The 21,610-nt window shown below is 40.8% G+C and overlaps 1 protein-coding gene across 4 annotated transcripts in view; it reads left to right on the top strand.

Moving 5' to 3' along the window:
• Positions 1-21,610, top strand: part of PPP6R2 (protein phosphatase 6 regulatory subunit 2) — a 109,683-nt gene that overhangs the window by 61,128 nt on the left and 26,945 nt on the right. For all 4 annotated transcript variants that reach the window (XM_052790366.1, XM_052790368.1, XM_052790365.1 and 1 more), the window contains 8 exons: positions 7,986-8,051; positions 9,417-9,529; positions 14,151-14,264; positions 15,483-15,609; positions 16,119-16,271; positions 17,001-17,204; positions 17,870-17,934; positions 21,228-21,343. In XM_052790366.1, the coding sequence (XP_052646326.1) occupies positions 7,986-8,051; positions 9,417-9,529; positions 14,151-14,264; positions 15,483-15,609; positions 16,119-16,271; positions 17,001-17,204; positions 17,870-17,934; positions 21,228-21,343 (958 nt within the window). The remainder of the gene's footprint in view (positions 1-7,985; positions 8,052-9,416; positions 9,530-14,150; positions 14,265-15,482; positions 15,610-16,118; positions 16,272-17,000; positions 17,205-17,869; positions 17,935-21,227; positions 21,344-21,610) is intronic.

Here is a 21,610-nt window from a genome sequence, read left to right on the forward strand (position 1 = left end):
ACTGATTGATCTGTATGTTGAACCTGCATTTAAATGTCATTCACTGACAGTACTGTATGTCTTTAAATGCCACGTTTAGGGTATTTTTCCCTATCTGCACATCTTCCTCTGTGCAGTAGCTAGTGTTTTGGATAGACATCCTGTGCCATAGATTTTTGGCTAGCTGTTTATCAACTACTTTTGTAGCACAGTGACAGCAATTAAACTTAGTATTTTAAGGTTTCCCTGGTATTGATATACCCTGCTCCTGGATGGTATCTGAGGAGGTCTAACATTACATCAGGGTCTCCAGGTTACATTCCAGCTATTTCCCGAGTACAATATGAATGTCATCTGAACAACAAAATGCCTTCTGTGTTGTGTTTGTGTGACTTAGCAAAAGCTGAAAGCTTTGCTGTCCAAGTAAAGTTTGAGAAGCACCATTTTTCACTAGAAAGTGCTGGCATTGAGAGTACATCACTTAGGGGTGTGAAAAGACCACTTTTCCACTTGACATTGCTATGCTGGCAAAATCCTGTGAACTTGACTTGGTTTGTTATATATTTCTTGCTGTCTGGAAAGGTAGAGTTTTACAGTGTCAGATTTATGAAGATGGCATCTTAAGTTTTAAGTTAAACAAAATCATATTCTGCATAACAAGTCCCAAAGCACCTCTTCTTAGGGATTTGATGTCCACATTGTTGCTTTGATTCGGTAAGTTAGAGACTCCGTGATAATTGCACAAGAGTAATTCTCTGGCCTTCCATTTTAGAGATCCTTAGACTGTGATAGCTGGACAGTGCTGGTGGCTCCGTTCTCTGCTCTGTTTTCTACTGAATGGACCTTCTAAAGTGTGTGCTTGAAGTTTCCTTGTCTACCGCTTGCTCAGATGATGTTAGCCAGGGTGCAGGTTCTTACTGTCCTAGTGCAAGCATTTGACTTGGAGCGCCAACCGAAGCTGGGCCAGCAATTCCACCAGCGCTGTATGTTGACATTGCCACAGAAACAGGCAGTCCTGCTTTCACCTTCTTACTGCTTGCTCTGCCCATCTAGCTCGTCTTGAATCTTTGCCAGCTGAAGTGTTTGTGTGGTTGTAAGGTGACATGGACTAGGGAATTGATCCAACTGAAAATACCTTGCTTTCGTTTGTATTTTTTGCCAGGATTGTTTTCAGCCCGCTCAATTCCTTGGTTTGGGTTGGGTTTTTGTTTTGCATGGACTTGTGCAATGGTAAGGGAGGAGAAAGGAGCAGAAGATAAGTGGATGAGTATGAGCAGAGAGAAAGTGGCAGTGCCATTTTATATGTTCTTAAACTATTTGTAGAACTACAGTTTGTGGTGGTTTTCCCCTTTCTCTTCCTTGATCTGTAATTGAAGGCATACAGTTAACATGAAAATATGATAATTCCTTATACATTTCCTTCTGTTCATGCATGACAGAGGAATGCTTTGTTCATGTAGCTCAGATTTTGTTGTTTTGGAGAGCTGTGCTATCAGGAAAAAACTTTGCTAGCACATGCTGTTCCTCCATACTTCTGTCCTGAGTTTGACAGAAGCACTGTACAAGGAAGCCTCCAAATTCAGCAGCCTGGGGGTGGGTGCAATGTAAATGAAATAAACTGTTGTCTACATTGAATCTTTACAGCTCTGTCTCCTCCCTGTTTCTGGACTCTGACAATTGGAAATACTAGAATAGTTTTCATGAGAAACCTCTGAGGAGGTCCTTCCAGCCTGCTTGTCTTTCAGGCACCTACGTTTTGATATCCTTGGACAAATCTGACATTGTGCAGATGGATGACAGCATATTCTCTTTGATCGGTGTCATTTGATCCTGGAACGTCTCTGTGGATTTGTGAAAGAAATAATATTGACTTTAAATAATTTACTTCTCGTGCAGCAAGAAAGTTCAGATATGGGTTGCTTCTTGAAGCATTTTTAATATCAGGACAGATAAGTGACATCAAAGAAGTCTGTCCTCTGTCTGTGTGTTATTAGTATAAAATCTTACCTAGAAAAAAGCAGAGAGGCACAACTGCTGTGAGAAGATTCCACGTCTGATTTTGCTGGCATGTACTGTGAATTTATGTGAAGCAGATCCAGTTATTGTAGATATCTCTTCTGCGCTTCATCTTCTCATGCTTGTCTTAGTAACAGAAAGTACAGCCTCTGTTGTATAATCTTCATGGAGAAGAATTAGCCTGTCTTCCTGATTCAGGTCCGGAGGAGAGAACCTGCTATGGCTCAGCTGAAGCACAGCATGTCACTGGGATCTCATGACAAACCCCACCTTTGGGCTGCAGAGTGGGTTACACCATTCGACATACCTGACACGGTTGCCTTGGTAATTGGGAGAATGTGATCCCTGTGATTCTGAAGAGAAATCTGCTTGTCCTGGCGAAGAGTGCCCAGGCGTGGACCATGGTTTGCCAGTGACTTCTGTAGAAACCCCTCGTGAGCTCTGTACCACTGTGGTTGAACTGGTGCTCCAGTTTTCACCTCTTGTAGCCAGGGTATCGTGTAGCCTTTTTGTCAGAGTCTACCATGGGTAGTGATCACAGCACGGAACTTCCCCCCCACCCCCCGCACGTTGTCCTGCTTTTTTCTGTTGCTTTCACAGGTAACAAACTACAAGAATAAAAAGGGCATATTCTTCATGCCATCTTTACCCTAAAGAAACAGTAGCTTCCAGGGCTAGATTAGACTAACGCAGATATCTTTCTCTTGTAATAAAAATTGTCCTGCTGCAAGATCAGTCCTCAGTGGAGGAAGGCTTACTGTGAATACTTCAGTGAAGTGACTATTCACATTGTGATCCTTGAAAGATCAGACAATTTGGTCTGTTGATTGTTGCAGAGTCCCTTGTTTGACGACCATCTTAAATAATCAAGCATGAACTTTCTTTTACTGTGGCTGATTAGGAACATCCAAGCCAAAGTCACGCTCTTATTAGGTATATTTTCATCAGGTTTTAGAAAATTAAGTTTTGTTGATGTCCTAATATAACAGACTTTCTTAAGTATTGACCTTGCAAGACTTCAAAATTTCATTCATAGCGTTATACAGGTTATGGACCCTGAGAAGGTACGATTGCCTCTGCAGTGCAGGTCCCATTAAAATAGATTACTCAAGGCCTTAGCTGGATGAGTTTTCACTATCTCCAGGAGCAGAGACCTGTCTGGGTCCTCTTCCAGTGTTTGATCACCCTCAAGTGGAGATTTTTTTTTCCTAATATCCAGTTGGAATTTCCCTTGTTGCATTTTGTGCCTCTCATCCCATCATGGTACCTCCAAGAGCAGCCTGACTCCATCGTCACTCCCCGTCCCACTAAGCAGCCGCAGACCACAACAGGGTCTCCTCTTTGCCTTCTCCTCTCTGGGCTGAACAAACCCCACTCTCAGCCTCTTGTCCAGCCTCATGTGCTCCAGCCCCGACCACCTCAGGGGCCTCCATGGGACCTGCTGCAATATTGCAATGTCTGTCCTGTGCTGGTGAGCCCCAGGCTGACCCAGTATCTTGATGGGTCTCACTGAATGGAGGGGAGCAATCCCTGCTCTCGCACTGCTGGCTGCCCTCAGGCCATCAAGGGTACAGTGCTGGCTCCTTGACTCCCACCCTGTTAATCCATCCCTCATGCAGGACTTGCATTTTGCCTTTCTTGAACTTCTGAGGTTCCTCCCTTGAGCTTGTCTAGGTTCCTCCTCTCCTGCATATCAACTGCAGCCCCCCAATGTGGTATCGTTCACGTAAGTGTTTAAAACACTTAGGAGTGCTGGTTGCCACTGTTGACTCATTATTTTTTACTGGTAACTTCTGCTGTTAGGCCTACCCAGTCCTCGAGCCTAGTAGCAGGTTACGTGGGAGGGAAGTCATCGCAGAGAAAGGTAAGAGTTAGTGCTTAGACACAGTGGTCCATCCCGATGTGCAGAAAGTCAAGCAGGCGTGGGAGAAGGTCTGCATGGGTGAGCAGGGCACTCCTGCCTGAGCTCACGCACGCACAGACAGCGCTGAGATGGTGGAGTGGGGATGGAGCACCCAGGAGTGGCAGTGAGAGGCTGCCCGAGCAGACATGGATGTTGTTAGGAAGTCCAAAGCTCAACCAGAGTTGAACCTGGCAAAGGATGTGATGGGCAGCACAGGGACTGATTCAGGGCTTCACCCTAGCAGGGCCCTGTAGTCTCTCGTGATACACCTGAGATGTCCGTTGGCAGTGGTATCGGTGCACACATGGCGTCAGGAGGAAGGAGCGGTCGTCCAAGGGCTTGGATGAGCCTCGGCAGTCTCCCCACACGCTGGGGGAGTCTGAGCTGCTGGCAAGCAGCGTGCTTGTCAAAACAGCAAATCTGGTGGTGAGCAGGTTCTTTGTTCTCCGCAGAAGGGTGTCTCCAGCCATGCTCCTCTGCCACTGCCTCTTCCTGTTGGTGCGAGTTGCAGGCTCAGGTGGCTGTGATGACTCCCTTGAGGAAACCTGTTCCTCTTGCCTGTTACCGCCAAGCTGTTAATGCCTATTCTGTAAGCACATATCTCCTGGTGGTGAAAGAGCTTTTCTCATGTTCCCAGCTTCCAGCCACTCCTGACCTGGGAGTCTCCGTCCTCTAATTCCTGTGTAGTCTCTGGCTATTTCATCTTCCATGCAAAATTAGGGTCTAGGAAAACCTGACTGTTTCCATGGTCTCTGCAGAAAACCCCTGTTGAAATTCTGTTCATCCAGAATATATTACATTGTCTTCTTGCCTCTGCCCATAACTCCCATCACCTGGCAGCACAGTGGCTTGATGAGAGTGCATCTGCTGCAGGTGAGGGACATTATCTCCAGCAAGGAGAAGCACCAGGTGCTCCCTGCTGCCTGTGACCTGGTTGCCCATGCCTTCACTCAGGAGCTTCATGTGGGTTGAGGCCTCCCATGTGCCAGATACAGTTGCCCCAGCTGGTGGTGGGGACCATGCCCTCTTGCATGCCACCACTGCAGTTGCACAGATCTTGCAGTCCCATGCAGCCTTGAGCAGCACCTCCACAGCCCCTTCCATGCCCACTGCCTCACTAACTGCCAAGTCCCAGTTTGCCTGGACCAGTTTGCCATGTCCCGCTTGTTCTGTGGTGCCTGAGCATACGTGATACATGTGCTCCCCAGCAGCAGCTGGGCAGAAGCCCAATGCTCCCTAATCAGGAGGCAGCAAACACAGGAGCCTGGTTTGTTTGCAGGCAACAAACAACTGCTACATCAACTGCCTCCTGCTTGCTGGCCCTGTGTCTTGCAGTCTTCCTGTAGAATAATTCAAGTTGCACATATGTGCAAGTGTTCTGTCCGTGAATTCCTTACAAGTGTGTCATTCATCAGTGAGAGTAAACACGCTGCTGAGTTGCATGTGGTCAGAAGAGTTTGTGTTTCAGGTGTGACTCTTTTAAGGGAGATGCTGAGGGTAATGCTATTGTACTTCAGTCCACGTAGGTAAGTCCTGTACGTGTCACAGCTTTTATTTGAGTCTTTTTCTTGTGAATGTCAAAGTTCATCTCTTTGACAACAGCCTCAAGACGGAGGAATTGATCTCTTCCAGGTTTACTAGGTGCTTCTTAATTCACCAAATTTTGGTATTGCTCTTCTGATCTTAACAGATTATTTCAGTTGGGGTTTTTTTGCTTTTGAATTTCATTTTCTGTGTCCCTCAGTTCCCAGGAACAGTAATTCCTTTGTTCAGATGAATGATCATGCTTCCCTCTCCTCAGTACCTCTCTCTGTGGCCATCCAACTCCCCAGAGCCCATTATTATGGCAGTCCAGGAAAAAAGAGCAAACCTTCTTACCCTTGCTTACTGTGTAACTCCCATTTTTAATTAATAAGGCCCCTAGGCCCAAGCAATGTAGGACTTTGGGGAGAATGTTGAAACAAAATAAAGTTGAAACTATGACGGAGGGCTGGGATTTATCTTGCTATGCTCTGCAAGGGAAAGAAAATACATTTAATGTGGGAGTGTTAATAAGTAGTTTTCTTCTGGGCTGTGGAAGTCGTAAGGGTAGATGGAACTTCGATAGGTAAAAATTCCTCTGCTGACACGGATTAGCAGGTAGGTTCTGCACGAAGCAACAAACAGGCTGAAACGCCCACTGTACTATGTCAATGGAGCTTATGATTTGACGAAAGGAAACTTGCAGGTAAAAATGGATATAAGTGTGTTTGGTTTTTTTTACTGAAATTGTGCAATTTGTTAATAGTGTGGGAATACCCAGATTGCAGTCAAAATCTGGGCTTGTAATCGTGGTGCTGTGCAAACATGGGGTGTGTGACTGATGATGCAAAATGAAACATGCAAATGTAGCACAGAGAAAGGGAGAGGAGAGATGGGTAATTTTATTGTTACAGAGACTACCAGTAGGCATAATTGATAGATATGAGCGGCTGGTTTTTAGAAGATATAAATGAGGAGAATTTCATTCATCTTGATGAAGCTGTTTTGGTAAATTGCCAATTGACAGCTACCTGAGCTGTCATCAGAAGACTGAGTCTTAGGATTTGAAAGAAGTATTTCAGTAGTCATATCCAAGCACAGGAAAATGATAAAAGATGCTTGCAGACTAAATGAGCCAAGAGGGAATGAACAGTTGCTTTGTTAGTAGAAAGGAGATGGCAAGACTGATGTATTAAGACACAGCAGGGATCAACTCTACTGTGATGGTCTTGATAATTTTGATGCTGGGAAACAAGAAACCAGTGGAAGAATCTGAGGAGATAGGTTGGTAGAGAGACTGTTGAGGAAAAATGTCTTAGGAACCCAGTTTTTCAGCTTCTGGGTAAACTGGATGTTGGGAAGAAGAAATTACAGAAACCAGACCTGAAAATATGGTCTTGAATGAAATACTCGGTTTCCCAGCTGTATGCTGGGAAGATTTTTGGACAACATTAGTATTTTTGCAATAATAAGGTACATCAGAAGGGAGACAAAGTCAGACATTTCAGACTTAGTAGGAAAACAGTATTATTCATGGGAAAAGTCACTAAAAATGGTGATCTGGAATTTTTGTTTTAAGTCAGACATTCATCATACTCAGCATGGCATTGGAGAGGAAAGGATGAGATCTGTAGGAGGGTTATTAGAGCAAAGCTGGTAAAGAGTCGATATAAGGATTATAGTTGAAGTCATGTGAATAGATAACAAAAAAATGAGCGTTCAAGGGAAGAAGATATGCAGAGAGCCTTCTTAAAAAGAAGTGGAAGGCAGGAGATTGTTCATTTTCTCCATGACTCATCTGAAGAGTGATAGAAGATTATATCGTTGCAGAAACCTCCAAATTCTTTTACCTTTTAATTAATGTTTGGTCAGTTATTTCAAAAGCAACTGAGAATGCATTAGTTTGCCTGATTTGACTGATTAGTTTGATTGATGTTAGACATCTAGCAGTTTGCCCAGAATGAAGACCATAGAAATTTGAGTGAAAATGGTTGGGTGGAAATGAGAAGTTGAGCTTGCAGATGAAGCTGGGAAGGGAGAGACTGGAACATATCATTTGCAGATGGCATACTTGGTTTGCATGCGGTCAGGGAAGGGAGGTGAAGCGACAGCTTGCACTAAGAACAGGAAGTAGTCTGACGTTGGCATAGAGCAAGGAGGCAAGGTATAACAGCAGCATTGTTATGTCATCTCAAAGTCTGAGAAATTATTTAGTGTAAACAGTAGTAAGACTGTAAGAATAGGAAATGGTAGGAGAACATGTTGGTAAATATGCTAATGCTGCTTCAGATGAGATAATGTTTATGACTGATCTATTCCATGTTTTCCAAAGGTATTTAGGTTTTCAGTTCCATGGGCAGGGTGTACATGCTGATGCAATTTAAAATGCATCTCTATTTATGCCTAGGGGAGTTTGTATACTGCCTGTGGCTTTGATGATGAAATAGAAGGAAAGGGCTTTCCTTTCTTGAAAAGCCTGTGTTATGCAAAGCTTCTCGAAGATCCTCTTGTTTTGAATTCTGTGATATCAATCAAGGATTTTCTTTCCCCCTTCCTTTCCCTCCAGTGGCTTAATGAAGCAAAGATTATTCAGAGACTTGTGGAACTGATCCATTCAAGCCAGGATGAGGACGTGAGTATGACAAGACTTAAGTTTTGTCTTTGTGGGTAGCGGGTCCTGTAAGGTCCAGAATACTCTCTCTGCCTCTTTGATAATGCCCAGGTGACTTACGGAAGGAGATAATGAGGATGGTCTGTATGAGTGGACATCCTGTCCTCTGGTTGCTCAATACTGAAACATTTTGTTGTATTTTTAATCTGGTTTTGACTTATTTTACTACCAATTTCTTAGTTCATTCTGCCGCTACATCAGTTCGTCTCAATATCTACAGTCAGTGGTAACTTCCTTGGTTTTAAGTAGGAACCTGCTATTTGAAACGGGCTGTTGAAAAACTTTTTAAATTAACCAATTTGCTGTAACTTTCAATTCTTTTTAGACCATAAGTAAATAGGCATTCAGTTGTGAAATCTACAAGATGCAGTTCTCTGAGCCCATGAAAAAGACATGCTGAGTATTAAATTTTGAGTGCTTTTTTTTTTTTTTTTAATTCTGTCAATAATTTTCACAAAACATCCAAGCCAGGAGCTCTAGGTCTGGGTTTCAGTTTCCTACGCTATCATTTCACATTTGGGTGTTGACTGCCATCCCTGATGCTGAGCAGGAAAAACACAAGGAAGTGTGTTGATCTCTAGCTGGCCTGCTTTGGCTTAGATGAGGATGGCAGCACTTGTTAACAGGTTCCTGTGAGCACCAGCAGCAAAGTGAACTGGATGGCAGAGGATTCTTTTGGTGTAGTGTTAATGCCGACACTATGATTCCCTCATCTCATCACAGCAAAAAAAGCCCTTTCTGAGAGAAAAAATGGGAAGTAACATGCTGATTTTTGTGTCTTCAGCAGTGCTATCTTACAGATAAATGCTAAATTACAACATAAGATCTTACACATACAGTAGCTACAGAGAGTCTTTGATTGATAGCCAGAATGAGACGATTAATTTATCAAAATACTACTTTAAAGCCTTTTAATACATAGTAATTAAATTGTAAAGGGTTTTATCAAGCCATTTATTCTCTTCATGGAGGAAACCTCCTGAGTAGTGAGAAGTAAGAATGAAATACTTGTATTTGAAATTTGCAAGTTAACACACTTGGTCAGGAAGATAAAAAAAGAATCCTCACTTTCTGAAATCTTTAACTGCATTTAATTGTTAAGTTCAGGAAGACCTCTTTGATTTTAAAATCTGTTAATGCTTCTAATAATTCACATCAATGTTGTATTTAACAGATGAATAATCTAGAGCATGGTAGCACTTGTTTTGAAAAATTCTGATTTATTCAGTTTCTTGCATTCCCAGCGATGTTAAATTTTCTCTGATGGCCAGAACGAGCCATGTAGAGACATTAGCACTGAAACATGCTCTATGTCATTGTTTACAGAGGCAATCAAATGCTTCGCAGACCCTGTGTGATATCATAAGATTGAGCAGAGACCAGAGCAATCAACTCCAGGATATACCTGAGCCTGATCCACTTCTCACAGCACTGGAATCGTAAGTACCTGTCAGAGGACTGTTGCTAAACTAATTGCTACTAATATTGTCACTTACTGATAGCTCTCTAGAGACACAAACTATGCATGTCAAGCCTTTGCTTAACTCTTGGCATTTGTGCCAACCATGTAATATTGCTTTTAAATTGTAGCGTCACTTAACTGCCTCTGTTGAGATTTCTGTGGTTTGTAGCTCTGTATGAAGGCAGGAGATTGGGGTTAGTGATCCCCAAAGCTCACAACCTAATTCAAGATGAGGTGATACTAGCGAGTGTGTTAAAACACTCATAGTGAATTTGGAGAAAGGTGAACTGCGATGGCAATAGTTGAGGCAAATCCCACAAAGACAAATCTTAAAATTCCTGCATGGTCAGTGTTCTGTGGAGGTTTAATTTGGATATTAGGAAAAATTTCTTCACCGAAAGGGTTCTCGGGCATTGGAACAGGCTGCCCAAGGAAGTGGTGGAGTCACCATCCCTGGAGGTATTTAAAAGACCTGTAGACATGGCACTTAGGGACTAGGGTTAGTGGTGGACTTGGCAGTGCTAGGTTAACAGTTGGACTTGATGATCTTAAAGGTCTTTTCCAACCTAAATGATTCTATGATTCAGTCATACTTGGCTAATCAGTGGCTCTTAACTGCCCACTGGTGAACATGCTGCATGTACCATATAGACAGGTTTCAGATCATCAAGTTGCCGTTCTTCAAAATGGGGAAGCAAATGCTGTGACAACAGAAGGAGTTTCTCACCGTAGTACCTCATATGTCACCATGCGCGTTGTTTTGTATGGGCACTATCAGTTTGCCTTCCAACCTTTGCTGAGGTCTGCTTACACACTCTCAGTGTCCTCTGGCATGCTGTTTTGGCTCCCGAGTCAAATATCAGTTGTAGGTTTCTTAACTTAAGTGAACCTTGGGTTGCCTGCACTTCCACAGAGATCAGGTGGTGCTGAGATGCTGCCTGATACATCTCATCAAAGATTGCCTGCCTGCCTGTTACTTAGACTGAATCATTAATCTCCCTGGTTTTATTCTATGAATTTGGTTGAACCCTGAAAGAAGTAAGCCTGCACACTTTAAATGCCTCCCTAGCCCTCCTTGATCATTCAAAAAGTCATTCCATTTATTTGTGGTGTTAGGGCTAGATGGTGACAATTCAGATCTCCTCTCTCTGTGTACCATCCCTGTGGATCTCTTAATACACTAGAGTTGGTGTCAGCTACTTCTTTTTCCTCAAAGCCTGGTCACCTGTGACCATCATGAGCTCTCATGTCTCAGAAACATTGTGCAATGCTTTAGAGATGGCACATCACAACGCAGATACCTAATTGGTTTGATCATTTTCTACCTTCTGATTGATAAACTTGGCAGACAAATTTGTAAATAGAGATACTGTTGTCTTTTATTAGGCCTGGTAGTTTGGCTGGAAAATGTAGAAAAGCTGTTTTGGTTCATGTTTTGTGATGTTTGCAGATGATCTTGTATAACCTACTTGAAGGTAGTCTGTCACTAAATAATTGTGGGGAGGGGAATCTAGTGATTTCCATCATTTGGAAACTGTTGGGGTGTGTTGGGTTCTTCTAAAGATGTGATCGAGTGATAAATGGCACTAGTGTACAGTCGGCAAAAGCAGCATTTGTAGTGTTTCAGGTTTTCTAAGTTGTGTTTGATAGGTGTTCTCTTGAAAAAAGGATGTAAGGATGCTTGTGATCCCAGCTAGCGGTGCTGAGCACTTCTGTACAGAACCTGTGGGTCTATGTCCAGACAACTTGCAGTGAAACTTGGAAGAAGTTTTTTCATTTGAAGTTTGGTTTTGTTTTTTTTTCAAATGCAGAACTAACTTCTCTAGTATTACTGGGGGAATACATTGATAAGAAGCTTTCAAAGAGTTATTTTTGTTAGCAGTTATTTCCCAAACAATGTTAAGTATGAGTTGTGTACCAGAAGATGTTAATTTTTTAAAGTTTACTCTATTCCCTTGGCATTGTTTCTTTGTAATGTAGCTTTAAATTATTTATGTTAGCATGTTTACTGCTTCCTACATTTGCTTCAAACCTAAGAACGTTTACGGGAGATTCAACATGAGATTGAAACCTAAAAAGGCTCTTTTAGCCCTAAAGGCACCACTTTGACAGAAAAGGGATGAAACAAGAGGCTGGCAATCAATAATATAGCATCTATAACTAGGGCTTAAAATTCCGATTTTCCACGTTTTTGTCAACTCGTAGCTTGCTTAATTTATGTGACATTGCTGTTATTTTCTCCTGATTCTGAGCTGTTGGTTCATACATGAATATCAGGGGCATCTGTTGGGACAGGAGCTGATGTGAGTAGGTGAAAGCAGGATGTGAATCGTGCTGCACACAAGCACTGAAAAGCCATGGGCTCTACAGATGTGCACAGGATCTTCCCCGGGCTTGATGTGTAACTCTGTACCTGCTGGGAAATGTTCTTTCTTAAATGCTTCATTTCCTTTACTGTGCCTACAGAAATAAGGCAGATCTGGCCTTTTGTCCCATGGCCTGCCATAATGCTTTCTTGTCAAATAGCACAACGTTGGATTTTCAGTGCAGATTGCATCCCTGATTGCAGAGCCTTCAGCATCTCATCAAGCCTGTATCAGTTTTGAGCCCTTTAAAGTTTGGAGTTGAGCTCCAGCTTGGTCATTTCACCTGGGAAGCCCAGGGCCTTTAATGAGGGTCATGGTTCACTGTGGTGGGAGGTGTGGTGGGCCATGGAGAATGCGGTACTTTCAGACTTTTTCAGTAATTTTAGACTTTCTTGGTAGTCATAGACTTTCTCGGTAGTTTTAGAGAGAGATGTGGAACCCTGCTGTGTGGGGGGCAGAACATTGCTGCCCGTGGTCTTTCGTGAGAGCCTCAGTGACACCAGTGGTATAATTTAAGCAAGTTTCCTTGATTATACAAAGAATTATACAAAGCTGCAATTTGAAGTTTACCTCATACTATACTCAGATGGTCTTTAGCTTCTTCCCCCTCTCCCTTCACTCTCCCTCCCAGTTGCCTTCACTTCCCTGGTGCTCTCTATGTATGCACTTTGCATGTTTTCAGGGACTACCTGTAACTTCCAGGAGATAAACAAAAACGTTTTTGCACTTTAAAAAAACGTTTTGAAGAGTCATTATACCACTTCACGGCTTAGAAGAAAAAATACTTTGAATGAAAGTGATGTTTTGCACAACTTACCTTTCTGCTGAAGGTCACATCTCATTACTTTTCTTGGCCAATTTTTCCAAGCATTGCTGGTAACCTTTGTTGATCTTTGGATAAGTTTTTTTTAATCTATGAATCATGAATTAATGATCAGCTAGTGCAGCAAGAAGGAGCCGTGATCAAGGTTATGGAATAAATAGCAAATCTAGATTTTCAATAACTGTTGGCTGTATGCAATAAAAGTGAATTCAGTTAATCACGGTAAACTGTTACTTCTTTTTCCTGACTCTGCCTCTTGTGCTTGTGCTGATGGAGTGTATTTAGTTGCTACTTATTAAAATAATTTTCTCTCATGCATTATTCATGTATTTTACATTTTTATCTCATATTTTATTTATACAAATGTAAATGAGATTTTTTTCAAATGTTAGAAAATAGTAAAAATTAGGCTGTGAACTTGAGTAATACTGTTTTTAGCTGGACATGTGACTTAGCAAGTCAAGAAAGGCACTTGATGAGTACTGGATTTTGGAGGACTGTCATTAACATCCTCAGAATTAGCATGGGGAAAGAATCTGAATACAGAGGTGGAAGCAGGCACTGCTGCAGTCAAGTAACTGTAGACGAGTAACAGTGCCAGCCTGAACCTCATATTCCTCATATCTATTATTCATTTAGTGTGGTAAATAGTAGAGAGAAGAGTGGGCTGTTACTTTTATGCTAATTCTTCTTCAACTCTAAGGCCATGTCAGAATAATTTTTAATGCTAGAAAGGACCAATGTCATTATTCATTCTGACTCCAACAGTCTTCAACACTTCACTTGGTGATCCCTCCACCTGGCCCCAAATCTGTCAGTATTTGGCAGGCGTTTTATCTTGGTTTAAGGGCTCAAAGAGGTGGTGAATTGATTAATATATTTCAAGGGGATAATAGCTAAGACTACTAAAAATGTGCATATTATTTACAGTTTGCATTTGTTGGCCTCCGTTTCCAGGTCCTGGATCTTATTATGCCACTGGCAAATGATAAGCGTCAACTTCCACTGTTTGTTGTCTTCTGTGATTCTGATGGATAATTTTAGACCATCAGCTAATAGCTTCCTATTGTCTTTAATGAATTAAATTGACTGAGTTAACAATTGGGTTGTCTTCCAGTTTATAACTAAGAGGTATATCCTGTTGATAAAGGAGAACGACAATTTCGTTTGGAGTCTAGGTGTTTATAACCAGGTCTTGCCTTAGTGATGAGTAAGCGAGTTCAGAAACCTGGTGTCTTGTCATATGAGACTTTAGAGAGGAATGTCTTTATTCTTTCTCAAAAAAAAAAAAAAAAAAAAAAATTGCAGCCCTTCTTTCCAGAAGACCCAGAAGTGGGTATTTTGTGAATAAAGCAACTGCCAAATACTTCTAATTCTTACACTGCTAATGTGTGTATGTTGATCAACAGGCAGGAATGTGTAGAGCAACTCCTGAAGAATATGTTTGATGGAGAACAGACTGAAAATTGCATAGTGAATGGAACACAAGTTCTTCTAACATTGCTGGAAACAAGGCGCTCTGGGTAAGTTAGCACTTGCTTCCCTAGCAAGAACAATTGTAGGAACTCAGATCTAGTTTTACTCAGTCAAAAAAGGAAATTTTTTGGCCCGGTGTGAAGTGCTGTCTAGAAATGAGTACAAGAAAAACTGTTTGGTTTTTTTGATGCAGTCACTGTACCTCATGGCAGTTGTACCAGTTGGCAACTGGGCCCTTCTATGGGCTCTTGTAGTTCTTTTGCACGTCTATAGCAAAGTCTTGTCTGCAGTAGCAGAGGTCTTGCAGCAGAATGGGGGAGGAAATGATACATCGTGCATAATCTGTGTGATGATGTGTGCGTATATATATATATATATGGCTGTATAGTTTTAATTTTGTTTTTGAAAATTATATCCGCCCTTTTTTTTTTTTATGGAGACAGAGGAGAGAAAAGGCAAAAGAGAGTTCTGGGGAGGAAGGGAGACATTGAAAATCTCAATTTTTAAAAAAGGAGAAAATAAGGAAGAGTGAAGGAGATGATGGAAAATTAGGAGGAGGTACTGGAGAGTAGGACAGAAGATGGCACTGGGCAAACAAGTTGCTAGTCAGAAAATCATGTGCAGGTTAAAACTGAAAAGTTGAGATACTAATTCTGCTGTGTCTTGTGCCCAGGATCTCTGAAGATTTATGAGTTGGAGGCTTAGGGGTTCCTATCCAGCCCATTCCTGCCTTGCTGGAATTACATTTCATTACTGAAATGAAAGCATTTCTTTTATTCCAATGTGAGACTGCTGTTGGAATGGGCTAGTAATAGTTGTTGTAATTTACTGCTTGCCAGTAAAGAGGTATGATAATGAGCACAGCTACATGCCTGCTCAAGGTTTTCATCAGTTAGTATATTTATGTACATCTTTTTGAACACTTGTGGAAGGTTTACAGTTTTTAACAAATGTTTATAGTTAACTTTTGCTGATGTAATTTACTTTTCAAATGTTTGGGAAGTCTTAAAAATCAGGAAGCACTTCAGTAATTCGTCTGTTAGCTCTGCAGACTTCCCGCTCATTCACAGTTTTGTTATGTGAATATCATCTTGTAAATGATATATTAATATAAGTAGTTATGTAAATATATTCATTAGCTGAACATTATTATTTTTCATATTCATAGCTATTTTTCAAGAGAAAATGACCAATATGGACAGTGTGACTGGAGACCATTTTAAGATTTTGTCAAATCTTAACTGTTGTGCTTTTCTTCTTTACAGGGTGGAAGGACTGATGGACTCATACACTCAGGGATTTGAAAGGTCTTACACTGTCAATAGCAGCATCTTACATGGTATTGAACCAAGGCTAAAAGATTTCCACCAGCTGCTGCTCAGCCCTCCCAAGGTAGGGCATCTCAGCCTTTCTCAGGAGCAAATGGCTTCTGACCTGCATTTCAGGGTTTCCCTTTCCTTACACACAGGCTTCCTGGATATTTTCTGAAAGTGCCATATGCTGGAACCAGCAAACATCTTTTGAAGAAAAATGCACGCTTAAAGTTTAGAATTCAGGTGCTTAGGGACTAGGCAGTAGGAATTTTGAAAGCCATTGTATTCGAGTAAAACCAAGAAGTAGAGACACGTTGGGACTGGTGGCTTGTGTAAAGATGGTTAAGGGGTGAAGAGAAAGGAACTTTTAGTTAGTGGATATTTTGATTTTAATCTTCGGTTTTGGAAGTAGAAGTCTCACAGTGGTTGCACGACACTGTCCTCTGTGTGGGAAAATGGTTTAGGTTTACTTGAAGAGAATATTTATGAAATGAACTATTTATGTTTAGTCAAATCATTGTGCATACACACTCGAGGAAAGGAAATGTTGGTCTTCGCTGAGGTACTCATTATCTCTTTCTCTGATAGAAAACAGCAATCCTAACTACAATTGGTGTCTTGGAGGAGCCACTGGGGAATGCTCGTCTTCATGGATCTCGTCTAATAGCTGCTCTGCTTCACACAAACACTCCCAGTATTAATCAGGAACTATGCAGACTCAGTACCATGAATTTATTACTTGTGAGTAATACAGTGTGACACTGTGTATGGGGAGAGGGGGCATAACTTTAAACTGGGAACATTTTTGCTTTCTCTTTTCATCTGTTCAGTGCAAGGTAGTTTGTTTTATGTGTGCCAGTGTCTAATTATTTTTCTAATCTGCTGAAAGTAGGAACATCCATCCTTAGAATAGCTCTTGTAATACGAATACAGATGCTTAGTATTTTGAACTGAACCTCATGCTTCAAATTGTTACAGGAGTTCAGTAGTGCGTATGCAAAATAGTCTGGTTATTGAGAAAGCTTGGGTATGTTGTGTGTATCAGCTCGCATAATACTGAGGGGTGATCTTTTTTGTCTAGCTGTGAACAGGGACGTGTTCTGAAAACTGCCGATATAACCTGGGCAGTCTTTCAGAAAATTATTTTTATACTTAGAAATTATTTAGTTAATATTTTTCTTATGATTAATTCAGCCACAGAATAGATAACTTTTTTTTTCAGTGTGTCTGTGCTGTGAGCCCTAGCTGTGTATGAGAGTATTTCCAGTGTCCTCAGTTTATAGGAGAGTATACATTACAGCAGAGCAAACAAAGCACATTCAACTATAAGTGGATACTGAGGCATATAAGTAAAATTGTTTTAGTGGAATTGCTGATTAAACAACTAGTTGGGTAGTGTTCTAATATCATTTGATTGTTAAAAATAGTAAGATACATCTAGAGTGAATTTTTTTCTCATTTTTTTTCCAGGACTTATTTTTTAAATACACATGGAATAACTTTTTGCATTTCCAAGTGGAATTGTCCATAGCAGCTATTCTCTCACACTCTGTGCAAGAGGGAAAAACTATTACTAATGACCTAGAAAGCAAAGAAGAGGTGCTGAATGGAAATGTGGCTACAGAGAACTTAGAGACTCCAGAAAACAATACCGAGAATATCATGGTTACTCATGTAAGTCTCGTTGTGTCACCTGAGAATTTTAGACGGATTGATTCAGTCTGCATATGCATTAACAAGAAAATGGTATGACTAACTGTTCAAGAGCATGGAGTTTATTTTAAAGTGTCTAGATATAACTTGGTTCTGTCAGTTCTGGATGGAAGTGTATTTGCTATTGTACATTTGTTTTTAGCATCCAATTACAAAATAAACATACCACCCATCTCATTTAATGGGTTTGTGAATCCATTATTATTTAATTTTTTTTAGTAAAGATGCATATAAACTTTGGACAAAAAAAAATAGTAACTACAACTAGTTAACTACGTTTTAGCTTCTGGATTGTGGCCCCAATGATGACAACTTTTTGTTATGTTTGTAAAATGACAACAATGTTCTTTATTACTGCTCATGTGAAGCCCAAAAGCAGGCTGAAGATGTTTATAGGTATTGCTGTTTTCCCTGGATCCTCTTGAGAAAAAAATTGAGAAAGAAGAAACTTGAGCTCTTGGGAAAGATAAGTGCTGAACTTTAAGTTCTTGTTCAGTAGGAGTGAAGGAATGAACAAAAGTAACTATAGTTCAGTACAGACTTCCTAAGGCATGAGTCTTACTTTGGCAAACTTTTGAAATGTTCTTCCTATCTCTTCTTTTTTTTTTTTTTTTTCTCCCCTCTAGCTGTTCCAGAAATGCTGCCTAGTACAAAGGATATTGGATGCCTGGGAAGCCAATGACAAAATACAGTAAGGGATTTTGGGTTCAGAAGGCCTTTGTTCTAAGGCTGCAGATTAGAATATTGCCTTGAAATATTCTTTCAATTGTTTGGATAATTTACAACTTAATGGTGTCTAAAATGATTTGGATTTTGGTTGTGATTTGTAATTAGGATTATTTGCATGTTAAACAACAAATTCACCAAATAGGCATATAATTTGAAAGCATGATTATTTTTTTTAATGTTTATAACATCTCAACCCAAACACACAATATGCTTCTTTCTTGCTTTCTCAGGAAATTACATAGCATATTAACTTCTTTCTTTTTTTTTTTTTTTTTTCCTTAAATGCATAATTATATTCTTCTTAAAGTGAGCAGCTGTGTGGAAACTGAGGTGGGCAAGCATTTTTGCCCCAGATTTGCCCCACTTTAATATTCTAACTTCATAAAACAGTTGGATTTCATGCTGATTGCAATGATTATAAGAATGAAATAATTAAAAAAACCCTAAAACATATTAGAGTGAAAATATTATCTAGGCCTCTGTTTCTTTGTCTATCTAAGCGTTTTGGTCCTCCCTCGCTATTTTGAGGTCTTTGTGACTTCAAAGTGCTTTGTATTCCCAAAGTAATTATTTTAGGCTTACTGTCAGGCCATAATTGGTGGGTTGGGTTTTGGTTTGCTTTTTTTTTGTTTGGTTTGGGTTTGTTGGGGTTTTTTTGTTTGGTTTTTTTTCCCTCTGGCAACCCCTTGGGCTGTTGATAACAAATTTTTCTGATAGTTTCATTGCACAACTATCATTGTGCACAGTTTTGTAGGTAACAGAAATATCTGTGGTTGCTGCTTAAGAGTTTTCCTAATTAAATTAGATAGGAACTAGAGCTCATACATACTTCATGCCAAACAGTTCCAGTCACCACACTGGAAAGAATTTTAATGGCAAGAAAAAAATACTGAGTTAACAAGAGGTATCTCAGATGGTGTGCTTTAAGAAGTTTGAGTTTATATGAAGATTATTGCATGCACTCAGTGAGGAGATGGAGTCAAGCACTGAGAGCCCCAGGGGTAGAGATTCCAAATTGAGAGCTTGGGAATTATTTCTTAAAAATCATCAGCAAGAATGGTGGTAATATATTTTCCTCTTGGATCATGGAATTTCTCCTTGGGTTCTCTTAGTTTCAGTTATTCCATATGTTCTTGATGAAGGACTTTATAACTACTAGAATTTAACTTCTAGGTAACCCACATAATTCTTTTACTGCAGTCCATTTGATCTGCCTAGGTGATTAGAATTTAAAATAAAGTAAGTCTGGTCATCAGTGTGAGTTTATAGGAAACATCCGTTTACTGTTGCCTTGCTATTCATGTAAATGTAGTAACCACCAGTTGTGGCATGGTTGATAAAAAGTATTTGGAAGTGTTGAAATAAAAGTTAATCTTGCATGTTTGCTGGCTGCATTCCAGCAGCGTGTTAAGGACTGCTCAACTCAGAAAAAATGTTGTATAGGTCCTCCCAGAGTATACAACCAAAGACGACGGATACAACATTGCTGTATGCTGCTTTTATCGCTGTGCACTTTAAATTTTTGAGAAAGCTGAGCTTTGCAAGTGTGCTGGAAAACATGCGTTTCTGTAGAGAGCAATAGGACAGTGCCGTGTGCCTTCGCCCCAGCTATGCACGGGTTTTTGTCCTCTCGTGCAGCTCTTTGCAGGTCTCTGATGAAGTGCTGCTGTAACCTGCCTCTGGGTGTGCCTGCGTGGTCCTGGGGGTACGTGGGGACCCCGTGTTCCCGGCTGCCCTGGTGCAGGCAGGCTCTGACCCGAGGACAGTGGTGCTGGGGGGTGGCTCTGGGCTCATGGCAGGACCAGTGCAGCCGAGGCGCTCAGCAGTGCCGTGGATCTGGGCTGGGGCTGTTTGCTCTCTTGTTGGTTTGAGGTGTGAAAGAAATTGCCACGAGCCTGTGTGCAAAAGGCTGTAGCTTAGCGTTTGGAACTCATTTCCAGGTGTTTGTTTTATTTGAATAGTTCTAAACGCTGAATTTGCGGTTAGACTGCTGTCCTTATTATAGGACATACGTACAGATATAGTTTGTATTGGCTTTGTACTCTGTTTTTTGCTACAGGAACATGTGGAGGGGCAAGACGTAGGGTTTTTTTCCAAACCGTCTAGTCTCCTCACCTGCATATGTTCAGCTCCAGCATTAGGGGAAAGCCTGAGATAATTTCAGTATAAACTTATCCTTTTTAGAGATTCAGGAGGTGCTGATCACACTTTCCAATGCGTGTGGAGGTCATAAAGAAAAAAAAAAACCAACTTGAAATGTAGCTGTAACTGCTGATACAGACGAGCTGATAACTGTCCGATAGCTTTGCTGTATTTGACCTGTCAGCTTAGACTGCTGCACACAAATCCCCCCAGCAAGGGCAGAGAAGAATTTATGTGAGCACAGCATACCAGCTCAAAATTAACTCTGGTATATTTAGTGTCTTCCTCTCTCCCAAGGAAAAATAAAAGTCTTTATTATTATGCATTGGCTCTGTTAGCATCTAGGAAGGAAACCCTTGTTTTACAGCTGGAGACTTAGTAACGTGAGGTGGAAGCTTCTTGTCATCCTGTTTGTAAGGGATTTCTTTTTGTTTAGTTTGATTCTGACCCACCAATTTTATTTGTGGTGGCTTGAGTCAACCTTCCAAAGATTGCTTCTTCGCTATCCAGTGAAGGAGAACTGATGAAGATTCAAAGTAACTTAGAGACTACTTGGACTTAGTGTTGGCTTCTTATATTTTTTTGAAAGGGGGAAATCTAATGGTTGTAGGTTAGTGTCCTTTGTTCTCTTGAATTCATCTGCTTAATACTTCAATCGCAAGTAAAACTCTAAAGATTTTTCAGTAGTAGTGATATAAATTCTTACTGCTGTGAGTTTTCTTTAGTGGAAATTATAATCACATTATTTATTTCTGCAGTAGTCTTTCAAAGTACCTTAGTAGCTTCCTCTTTGTAACTGGCTTAAATTTTATCTAGTGTATTCTGAACTGGATGAGTGATCAGTTTCCCTCTCAATACATGAAAAAATGCAGAAAGGTTCATTTGTTCTGCGTAAACTCATCCTGTGTCCTGCCTGCATGAGCAGAGGGCATTCCTGCTTGATTCTCTGTTGCATCTTCTATACTAACCCTGCTTGGAGTAATGTGTACATATGTCAGACTGTTGCAACAGTGGGGAACTCTTAGCATGTCTAGATTATGAAAGCGGTTATGACTGTGACCCTGCGATTCCTGGTGCCTGGTTATGTTGCTACTGGCTGTTTTCTCTTTTCAGGGCAGAAGGTGGAATGAGGCGAGGCAATATGGGCCACCTCACCCGGATAGCCAACGCTGTAGTACAGAATATGGAGAAGGGCCCCATGCAGACTCAAATTAGTGAGTTCATTAAAGGTACATGCTCCTTTCTCCATTCCTTTTTTTTTTTTTTTCTTTGATTAAATAACCCTTGCAGACCTTTTGGAAGGACTTTTATTGCATGTATTTCATGGGGGTCCCTTTTATAATGAAAAGAATTTCAAGTTAAATATCACAATTTCCCATAACTTAAAAAAATGTCTGGACCAAATTTGGTTGCTCTTTGTTTTCATACAACTACACTGAAATTGTCGAAGCTTTGGTTTTGCAACCAGAGACTGAAGGTGACCTTTTTGTGCTAAA

The sequence above is a fragment of the Harpia harpyja genome, chromosome 6, assembly GCF_026419915.1.
Source record: "Harpia harpyja isolate bHarHar1 chromosome 6, bHarHar1 primary haplotype, whole genome shotgun sequence".
NCBI classification, from domain to species: domain Eukaryota; kingdom Metazoa; phylum Chordata; class Aves; order Accipitriformes; family Accipitridae; genus Harpia; species Harpia harpyja.